Source organism: Sphaerodactylus townsendi, linkage group LG06, assembly GCF_021028975.2.
Source record: "Sphaerodactylus townsendi isolate TG3544 linkage group LG06, MPM_Stown_v2.3, whole genome shotgun sequence".
NCBI classification, from domain to species: Eukaryota; Metazoa; Chordata; class Lepidosauria; order Squamata; family Sphaerodactylidae; genus Sphaerodactylus; species Sphaerodactylus townsendi.
Window position 1 is genome coordinate 120,668,022 of NC_059430.1, and position 11,323 is coordinate 120,679,344.

An 11,323-nucleotide genomic window follows, 5' to 3' on the forward strand; every position below is an offset into this window, starting at 1 on the left:
ACTGTACTGTAACTGTCACCCTCCACTCTTAAAACGAGGCGCTGTACACTCTTGCTAGAAAGGAAATCAAATACGATTTTTGTCCAGAGAATGCATGTTCTGTGCCTAGGAAAAAAATGGACCTGCATAAATCATGCAAATTAAAGCAGATTTATATGCATTTGGAGGGTCATTTATTCTGGTTTTGTTAGGAGTCCAGATCAGGAAATGTCATCTTGAGATTGCACCCATGGTCTTTACAACTTGTGTTTGTAGCCCTGAGGACTAGAAACTTTCTTCTAAAAATAAATTCTATGCTCCTATCTGTGCTATGATTGCGGAATCCTCTCATTTGAGTGGAATAACCATGCCCATAGGTATATATTAAATAAAATGCTGGTAGAAACAACTCAAATTCTTGATGTTTCCTTTCAGGGATGGATATGTCCAAAGCCCCCAAGGTCTTCGTTTCAACCAGTCGCCGTATCCTTACAATCGGGTTTGCCTTGCTAATACTGTCAGTATTGGCTTGGGCCTACATCGCAGGAGTCCAGTTGGTTTCTGACCGGTACCACATCATGGCTTTCGGTCTCTACGGAGCCTTCCTGGCCTGTCATCTCATCATTCAGAGTTTCTTTGCCTTCCTGGAACACAAGAAAATGAGGAGGGACTCTCTGACTTGTAGCTACACCAAAACGGTGGCCCTCACCATCTCGGCGTACCAGGAGGATCCGGTCTACCTCCGTGAGTGCCTTCAGTCCGTCAAGGCAACCTTGTATCCACCGGAGAAGCTCCGGGTCATCATGGTGATAGATGGCAACAGCCCTGATGACCAATACATGATGGACATGTTCCAAGAAGTCTTCACCGGAGAAGACGTGGGGACCTTTGTGTGGGAAAACAACTACCACCAGCAGCCACAGTTGGATGTGGATGAGGGAGACAGTGGTTACCAGGCCGGGGACGAGCCATCAGCCTACAGTGAAATCGATATGGAGGATCCAGGGCAACTGGCCGTGGAGGAGCTGATTCGGACTCGGAGATGTGTCTGCATCATGCAGAAATGGGGCGGGAAACGGGAGGTCATGTATACTGCTTTCAAGGCCCTGGGCAATTCCGTGGACTACGTCCAGGTAAATGCTCCCTGTCCCATTTTCCAACTAGCAACTAATCCCGATCCTAGGACTTTTCATGAAGCTATGAATCCCACTTATCACTTAGCCTGGTGCCATACTTCAGCAGGGTTTTGTGTTTTGCATACAAGAGGTCTCAAGTTCAGTCCCCAGCATCTTCCATTAAAAGATCTCAGGGTGCAAGTCTGGGGAAATCTTCTGCCTGACACCGTGGAGAATTTCAGCTAGCCAAAACAGATGGACCCATGGTTTGACCCTGTACAAAGCAGTTTCTTAGCTTCTATACATTGCTTCATGTGTAGGCTGACCAGACGTCCCGCTTTTGGCGGGACAGTCCCGCCTTAAAACAATTTGTCCCGCGTCCCGCAGGTTTTTTCAAGTGTCCTGATTTTTGGAAGGCTGCCACACTGCTTTCTGGGGCGCAAGGCAGTGTGGCAGCCTCCCGCGGCTGCAGGAGCACTGCCTTCTGGGGCGCTCCCGTTTCCCACCCTGTCACAGCGCGTCCCGGTTTACAAAAGTGACCATCTGGTCACCTTATTCATGTGCCATTTGATGAATCGTTCATGCACTTACAATTCATACACTTTTAAAGTATGCTGCCTGCAAGTTCACACTGACCTACCTGCTGAGAAATTCTTGCTCATTTCAAAGTCCTAGGCTAGGGTATGTGGACAATAGTCACTGAGCATTAACTAGGCCTCGTGCATCATCAATCTATGAGAACCAAGAGCATGTGCCACGATATATGTGTCTCTTCCTGAGTGGCTGTGCATTGGAAGATTGCTAGGAAAGTGTAAACAGTCTGTTGTTGTAGATCAGCGGTTCTCAACCTGGGGTGTGTGTAACCTCAGGGGTACGGGCGGGAGCGTTCGGGGGTAAGCTAAAAAAAGTTACCCAATGAGTTTGCTATATGGGGGTACAGTTTTAAGGAAATGGGTCGCTAAGGAGTAAAACATGTGAAAAAAAAGACTGGGAACCACTGTTGTAGATTTTCCTAAGATCTCCTGGGTTCCTACAAATTGCATGACAACCTCTAAGCTACAATAAGGATAGGGCTGGTGAAAATTTCACATATGTTCCGAAAAATTCCAAAATATTCGGTAGGGTGAAGAATTTAGCATCCTGGAAACTAAAGGTCTCAGAATGTTTCAAGCCCCTATTAGCTGTGGTGATTCGCTCTGGATTTATGTGAGCCAAATCTCCAAAACCAAAGTGGGATTTCCATGGATTTGGAGGGGGAAGCTTCAGGGATGTGTCAGAAGTAGAAACCATGATGCAAAATGAGGAAGTCTCTGCAAATTCAGCAAATTGCATAATCTGTAGCATCTGGGTTTCATTCTCGGCACAGAGCTTCAGGTTATTTTTTTAAACAGTGCCTAAGTCCATAATGTCAGTTAGTTTGCCTCTACTGCATGGTGAATAAGCCGTACCAACTTCAATTATTTCATCAAAATAAAAGCAAGAAATGTTCAGACATTTTCACTGGAAAAATTAAAATACGAAACGATCCTTGAAGATGTCAAAATTTACAATCCAAATTCAATTACCTAGACTGGGGTACCTGGTATGCAGGTCAACCATGCTTACATTATCATGCCTTATTGTTATGCTACAAACCCAGCTGTTCAGAAAGAAATACATTTATCCCTAGCAGTCCTCCTTCCATCTTTATGTGCTGCTTATTTATTTATTTTATGTGTATCTCCTTCCCCTCACCAAAGTCCTTTGATGGTACAATCCTAAAAACACCATTAAAACAATCATAAAACCATCATAAAATCTCCTTTAAAACCATCCCCATCCCTCACCCTAACCCCCCCTCCTAAAAATACATGATCATTCATCCCCCAACACATTTCAGAAATTGGACTGGGGCTGAACCAATAGGGAGCCAGTACAGGTGAGTATAGGGAGGAGGCACCACCCAAAAGGGATCACCCATATGCCTGGGTACGTAGGGTGGATTTAGCCAGGCACCTAACCTCTTGCATAGTTGGTGTCTTACGGACCTCCGGAGAAAGGGTGTTCCAAAGTCCTGGAGTCCCTCTGTGGTTCCCTCTTTGGAACATTCTGCGGAGGCCCGCCAGGCAGCTCCCACTCCATCACCCCGAATCTCGGAAGGCAATGAAGCCTCCCAGAAGGCCTTCCTCCACTAACCTCAGCACCTAGGCAACTCTATATGGGAGGAGATATTCCTTCAGATATATAGGCCCAGGCCATGTAGAGCTTTGTACAACTGAACCAGCATCAACTAGGGAGTCAGGGCAGTTCCCTCAGGACAGGTATAACGTGACGACGTCCTGAGATATCCACGAGCATTTGAGCTGCTGAGCTCCTGTGCTAAACCTGTGGGATAGTTTAAATCAACTAACCCCATATATTACCCTTTTCATCCTCCCCCTGGAATTTCACCAAAGCGTCCAAAATGTTCTCTCCATCCTGGGGCTTAGATACTCAGCCTTGATTGAGTTTGCACCTGTCTTGGTTCATAGTGGAGGAATTTCTCCACACTGCAACACTTTGCTCAGATGCGAGGTACTTTTCATTGCTCTGAGGCACTGATGTTGCATGAACATAAGCTCCAAGCACAGGAGGAACACACTCAACGGCAATAGGATCATCCCTACACAGAAAAGGGTACATACACCATGAGCCAAAGCCAGGGTGGGAGTCCAAGTTTTGGGTGACCACTTTGGGTGACCCTTTGGGTGACCCTTTGGGTTTTTATGGGTGACCACTTTGACCAAGAAGTGGAGGAAGGTGACTGGTCAAAGTTCCAGGTTGATTTGTGCATTGCTTTTTTACTATGCCCTTCCTTTGTAGCAGGTGACTGTGCAAATCGAATCTCTTGAAAAACATTGTGTTATTGGAAAAAATTCGGCCGTAGATCATTCGGCTGAAATTCGGCTGTTGATTCGCCCATGGAAATAATCACTTGTGTTTTGGAGTCCCCACGTGATGAGTGTAGCCATCTGAACCAAGCTTTAGAAGTGAGGATATATTGTCCAACTTCCCCTGACCCATCACTGAGTGTCCAGCAGCAATCAGATCTCTTCTGGATATTCCAGGGATGACCCCCAAGAATGAAATCTCTTGGCTTTTTCTAGGTTTGTGACTCAGACACCAAGTTGGAGCCAGTGGCGACAGTGGAGCTGGTGAAGGTGCTGGAGTCGAATGAACGTTATGGGGCCGTAGGGGGAGATGTCCGTATCCTCAATCTCTCTGACTCCTACATCAGCTTCATGAGCAGCCTGCGCTACTGGATGGCCTTCAACATCGAACGTGCCTGCCAATCGTACTTTGACTGCGTCTCCTGCATCAGCGGCCCCCTGGGTATTTTACTTACCATATATACTCGAGTATAAGCCAACCTGAATATAAGCCAAGGCACCTAATTTTACCACAAAAACTGGGAAACGTATTGACTCGAGTATAAGCCTTCGAACTTGACTCAGTAGCAGCTAAAAACAGAAGATCTAGGAACAAGATGAAATAGAGTTGCTTAACAGAGTTTGCATTAGGGATGAGCAGCTTTCAGGCACTCTAGGAACACAAAGGAACCACTGTTTTTCTCCAAATGTAGAATAATTCTGAGATTCATAGCCAAGCCAGCCTAAACTTTGCTCCAAAGAAAGTTTTTGTCTTCAGCAACATCAGTATTTGGCAGTAAACTATTGTATGAAGAATTGTATTCATCTAGAATGCAACGTACCAATAACCCTTAGAAGAAATGCCTCAGTTTCTTTTAACACACACACACACACAACCTAGTTGTAATGCTATGCTGGCTGTCCTTACAGCTTGTTTTTATGGCTCTCTGGTGAGTTAGAAAAAAAGCAGCAACATGCTTACCAGATCCCCACAGCAGTCCCAGCTCCAGCTGCCATCTTAGAATTACTGTATATACTTGAGTATAAGCCGAGGGGGGCTTTTTAAGCATTAAAAATGTGCTGAAAAAGTTGGCTTATACTCAAGTATATACAGTATTTCAGTTTATCAATTTAGGGCGTTGCTCGTTGTTCTCCCCAAGGAAAACCCAAAACAACTTACAAAAAAGACCAATACAGTTCAAATGAACGTCATACAATGCAAGTGAAAAAAAAAGTGCTCTGACCTGAATAGCTCTGGGGTGGGTCTGCTGAGTCGTCCTAGCAAATAGGAGCTCTTCCCAGGAGCTGAAGAATTTCAGCTGCATGCTCATTTGAGAACCGCACAGCAATTCAACATTGAACTGGAAGGATACTCAGGTTGTGCGTTCCTGTTCTGTTCTACTTTTCCAATTATTTTTCTCTCTGCTGCTCCCTGCAGGCCTGTATCGGAACGACCTCCTACAGCAGTTTCTGGAGTCCTGGTATAATCAGAAATTCTTGGGGACCCATTGCACATTTGGGGATGACCGGCACCTCACCAACAGGATGCTGAGCATTGGCTACGCCACCAAGTAAGGAGGTTTGGATGCCCGGTTCTTCGGAAGAAGAACAATTGAGAATAAAGCTGGGCAGAGATGTGGGCAGGTGTGGGTAGCCCAATGCCACTATGTGGATGGGGTGCCAACGAAGGCCTGACAATTTCTTTAAACATTTGACTTTATAATTCTCATTGTCCACATTTGGAAAATGCCCCTTCTTTATACAGATGATGCGGTCCTTTTATCTCGTTCAAGATGTGGCCTAAAAGAGTTATTACTTAAATGCACTGATTTTTGCTCGGTTAATAGGCAATCCAGCAAAATCTAAGGTTTTAGTTTTCTCCAAAATGCACAGGCCTACAACATGGTCTATCCAGGGAGCCAACTTTGAGCAAATTAGACTTTTTCAATACTTAGGGATTGTTTTCCACCCTAAATCAGGCTGGTCCAAACATAGAGATAAGATCATGAAGAGTGGTAAAAATCTGTGAGCTGCCGTTCGAAAGTTCTTTTTCCACAATGTTGGCAAATTTATCCCAGCAGCTTTGAAATTATTCAACAGGTTCAACACCTATTAAATGGAGTCCCTATATGGACTCATGCTTAGAAGCCCTCTCTTGAACATATCCAGTCTGGTTTTCTTTATAAAAATTTTGAAGTTCCCCATTGTGTTCCTTGTGCTGTCCTTTGTTTGGAGGCGGGACACATATTTTAGAATCTAGAGCTTGGGTCACAACTGTGAAATTCTGGCTGTGTCTTTGTTTCCATTCAGATCCACAGTTTGACTTCACTTGCAATGCGTGACCTTCAGACCTCTAATTGGTGGTCATGCATTGAAGCCAAGATTTGTATTGTATGCCGCCCTGAGCCCTCTCCGGGAATGGGTGGCCTAGAAATCTAAAATGAATGAATGAATGAATGAATGAATGAATGAATGAATGAATGAATGAATGAATGAATGAATGAATGAATGAATGAATGAATGAATGAATGAATGAATGAATGAATGAATGAATGAATGAATATAAATAAATTTTATCCCTGGGTTTTGCATGGGATTTGTTACTCATGCTTTCTGCTTCAGAAACATTTCAACAACTAAAAGGCAGATTGTTTGAGCAGGAAAACCAATTCCTTATGAGCAAGGCATTTTGCATTGCTGCTTATTTGGATCAATTGCTTGTTTATAATCAAAATGGGCTTTGACTCAAGCAAGATGGACTACAAAGTTGATTTTCTAAAATCCCAAAGAATGAACGGCGTTGCTTATTCTGTCCATCAGTAACTGATTCCTTTATGTCTAATAAAGGTTTTTGATTGATTGATTGATTGATTGATTGATTGATTGAGTAACCAATTCCCTTGAACACACCTTTCTTTTTTGTCCCAGATACAATAACTTTAGACCTGATTTTGCTGCATTGTCCCCGGTTGGGCTTGAGACACTATCTGATAATGTTAAAATGATTAATTTGCTTAATAGCACTGAAGTCAAGTTATCTGAAGTTGTAGCTAAATATCTTTTGAAAGTCTTGTGTGGTTAGGATTAATATATTTTTGCTAAACCTTGTATCATGTTTTGATATTTTTTTCCCCCTCTTGATTTGTAAATGCCCAATGAAGGTTATTGAACTGTAGTATCTCACCTTTCCAGACCAAGGCCGGGCTCAGGGCTGCTCACACACATGTTTATATTGCAATCTAAAAACAGGATATCAGTAAATTAATAATGTGAAAATTCTGATAACATCTGATAACATACATTATAATTACTCAGATGGCCATTAATAACACATCAGCTACATACAGAGCCGTAGTGAGGGGGAACTGTGCTCGGTGCCCTGCGCCCCTGCCACGCCCCTACCATGCCCCGTGCCTGGGGCAAGACGCCACCCCTTCCCCCTGGGCGCTACACCACTGGCCACATGTCAACCAAACTCTCATCTAGTTTTAAAGTCCATGGGCGAGAGAGGAAGGGGTCTAATCTCACGACCAAGCAGCTTTAATTGTAAGCCCAGAAAAACATCTCGGTTTTACAGGCGCTGTGGAATTGGTTTAAATATCACAAAGCCCTGATGTCTGCTGGGAGTGAATTCCACCAGGTGAGAGCCTGGTCTGAAAAAACCCTGGCTCTGGTGGCAGTCCTCCTAATGTCCTTGGGGCCTGGGACCACCAACAAATTAGCTTAGCAAATAACAACTTGCTGGTGGCCCTGGCCAGAAAACTATCTTGGTGGAACACTCTGTCAACACTCTGGTGGAACACTGAGTCAGTAGACTGAAACTTAGCTATGGTCGCATTAAATATACTTGATCGTGAGCTCCAATAACTTTTGGCTATGTGGCTTTGGCCAGTCTCCCAATACTGGAAGGGTTGGAAAACTGAGGAGCAAGCACTGAGGAAAACTGGTTGGAAGGGTTGGAAAACTGAGGAGCAGCAGTGGTGTAGGAGGTTAAGAGCTCATGTATCTAATCTGGAGGAACCGGGTTTGATTCCCAGCTCTGCCGCCTGAGCTGTGGAGGCTTATCTGGGGAATTCAGATTAGCCTGTACACTCCCACACACGCCAGCTGGGTGACCTGGGGCTAGTCCCAGCTTCTCGGAGCTCTCTCAGCCCCACCTACCTCACAGGGTGTTTGTTGTGAGGGGGGAAGGGCAAGGAGATTGTAAGCCCCTTTGAGTCTCCTGTAGGAGAGAAAGGGGGGATATAAATCCAAACTCTTCTTCTTCTTCTTCTTCTTCTAAATCCATATTTTTTGAGAAGTAGCATTAGGCCTTGCGGTTGTGAGAGCTGTCTGTGAAGTACGCAGCCAGTGGTCCGCTATCGATTACGGTGTGATTCTTCCTCAAAGCAGCGTAGGGTAATACATGCAATTCTCCCTAGGTGAGAGTTCCAGGTTTTGCTACCCACTTCATCTCAGAATGTGGGGGCAGCTGACGCCATCTTATGTTAACTTCCTCCTCGTTCTTCTCCTTGTACCAGGTATACAGCCCGCTCCCGCTGCTATTCAGAGACCCCTGCCTTGTTCCTCCGATGGCTAGCACAGCAAACCCGTTGGACTAAGTCCTACTTCCGGGAGTGGCTCTACAATGCCCTCTGGTGGCATCGTCACCACCTGTGGATGACCTATGAATCAGTGGTCTCTGGCATCTTTCCGTTCTTCGTCACGGCCACCGTCCTGCGGCTCTTTTACGGGGGCAACTTGTGGGACATAATCTGGGTGCTGCTTTGTGTCCAGCTGGTGGCCTGTGTGAAGGCCCTCTATGCCTGCTGGCTACGGGGGAACTTCGTCATGATCTTCATGTCTCTGTACGCCATGCTGTACATGGGGGGTCTTCTCCCGGCCAAGTATTTCGCCATCGCAACCATGAACAAGAGCAGTTGGGGCACTTCAGGGAGAAAGAAAATGGTGGGGAACTATATACCCCTGCTGCCTGTTTCCATCTGGGGACTACTCCTCTTGGGGGGTATCATCTATACCATCTGCCGGGAGGCCCTGAACGACTGGAGGACAGAAGCCAAGCAAGTAGAGATCGGGTACTTGCTCTCTGGCTCAGCAATATACTTAGGCTACTGGGCCTCCATGATCTTGCTTTATTGGGTGTGGATACGGAGATGCTGCCGGAAGCGAGTCGATTTCTACAGTGTCCAGGTGTGAGCTGGGTCAAAGGACAAGGGCTGGAGATCTTGAAATCTATATCCCTGGCTGCAAGACTGAATGGGCAGTTAGAATGGGAACCAAGACTCTTGGGATATAATCCAAGCTACGAGAGTAGAGAGCAGCTTTGTAAGGGTAATTCTGGGATGAGAAGTGAGAGTTTATACTCTAGGTCAATTGCCATCCCTTTCTCTTTTTTTGTTACGAAATATGGTCAATCTGTAGGGCAAACAGGTCGACTCTTCGGATTCTCTTCGAGAATCTGAGTTGGGATTGGGTTCACCCCAAAGTTCCTGTATCAGAAGGGCTTCTAGCATCACCCTTCCCTCCTGTTTTGGCTGGAAGGGGAGACAACCATTTCTGACCTCAGTTTATTTATTTAGCATTGTATTTTCATTCAGTGAGCACCGCGTGTGTCTCTGCCTTCTCATACGAAATGCAGCCGCCTCTGGGGTGGGACGGTTCAGGGAAACTTGCACAAGAAACGGTCTTGCTGGACTGCAGTCATGTCGCCGCTGAAGGAACAGAGAGACTACAGTGGTTTTCTGTTTTGTCTTGTTTGTTTTTCGTCTCGTTCTGTTCAAGTTTGGGAACGGGTTGGATCTCACTGGGGTGGGAGAGACACACTTTGCCGAAATTTGAGATCCGAACTCGTCTCCTGGGAATTCTCTCTTTTCTGTGTATGTATGTGCGCTAAAAAGAAAAGAAACGAGAAAACTAGACTCTCCCTTTGGACGCTTCTTAACTCATAAAAGAAGCACGGGAGTTTACAATTTTGAACGGAAAGCTGGATAATACTGCCTTAGCATTCAGCTGGGAAAAAGGTTGGCAGTGTGGCAAAGAGTAGGGTCCAGTTGGATCTGATGGCTTCCAGATTTTGCCACCATATTGACTATGGGAGGAGAGTTGCTGCAGGAAAAAAATCTAAAACTTTATTTATTTGCCATATATTAATAATAAAAAACCTATTTAATGATTTTTAAGCAGAGTTGAAAAAACTAGGACTTTTAAAAAAATCTTTTTTATATGAAAAGTACTGAATAAAACAGATATTTGTTTTGTAATGCTTTTGCCTTGTATTTGTCGTACCTTTGTTTTTGGCGAGCAGGGGGTGGAATCTGGTGATCCAAATATGTAATTTGCTAATAATACTGTTGAGTAAAAGAAGAAGGGGTTTTTTTTTGCAACGCAAGGCTATTAAAAGAATACTACATGGAATCTATAAATGTTTACCATACATAACAAACCATTTGGACTCATCAATTAAAATAGACAGTAAAAACAATATAGAACCATTTTACAGATTGTAAAAATGCCTTACTGAGGTAAACTGAAAACGAGCCTGTTACTGATAGGTATTTTCTTGGTTTGCTGGTGGCAACTTGCTATCTTTTGTGGTGCAATGATGCAATCTTTTGTGGTGCAGTAGCTTGCAGAATCATCCAAATCAGTGGTTCTCAGCACTGGCGTAGTGGCTAAGAGTAGCAGTGGTGTAGTGGCTAAGAGCAGTGGCTAAGAGCAGTTGCACTCTGATCTGGAGGAACCGGGTTTGATTCCCCACTCTGCCACTTGAGTTGTGGAGGCTTATCTGGGGAATTCAGATTAGCCTGTGCACTCCCACACACGCCAGCTGGGTGACCTTGGGCTAGTCACAGCTTTTCGGAGCTCTCTCAGCCCCACCTACCTCACAGGGTGTTTGTTGTGAGGGGGGAAGGGCAAGGAGATTGTAAGCCACTTTGAGTCTCCTGCAGGAGAGAAAGGGGGAATATAAATCCAAACTCTTCTTCTTCTTCTTCCTAATGCCGCAACCCTTTAATACAGTTCCTCATGTTGTGGTGACCCCCAACCCTATCATTTATCCATTTTACACATGGAGAACACTGATGCAGAGAGTCTTAGGTGACCCCTGTGACAGGGTCATTTAACCCCCAAAGGGGTCGCGACCCACAGGTTGAGAACCGCTGATCCAAATGAAGTCACTACTACCTCCCCCAATAGAACATCCTGCATCATGGCCAAGACCTTGAGTCCAAAGCAGATCTAACAGTGATGCTAAATCACGGCTTGGTGGGGCGCATTTTGCTGAATCCTTTGTTGTGGGTCCGTGTGCTCCCCAAACCAGTATTGCTCCCCTCAATACATATC

General features: G+C 45.0%; 1 protein-coding gene across 1 annotated transcript; it reads left to right on the plus strand.

The window, feature by feature from the left end:
• Positions 1-416: 416 nt before the first annotated feature.
• Positions 417-10,219, plus strand: HAS1 (hyaluronan synthase 1). The gene is made up of 4 exons (XM_048500873.1): positions 417-1,112; positions 4,220-4,445; positions 5,421-5,553; positions 8,503-10,219. Exons 1-4 carry the CDS (start codon positions 417-419, stop codon positions 9,176-9,178), a joined length of 1,731 nt encoding a protein of 576 aa, XP_048356830.1. The 3' UTR covers positions 9,179-10,219.
• Positions 10,220-11,323: the final 1,104 nt, after the last annotated feature.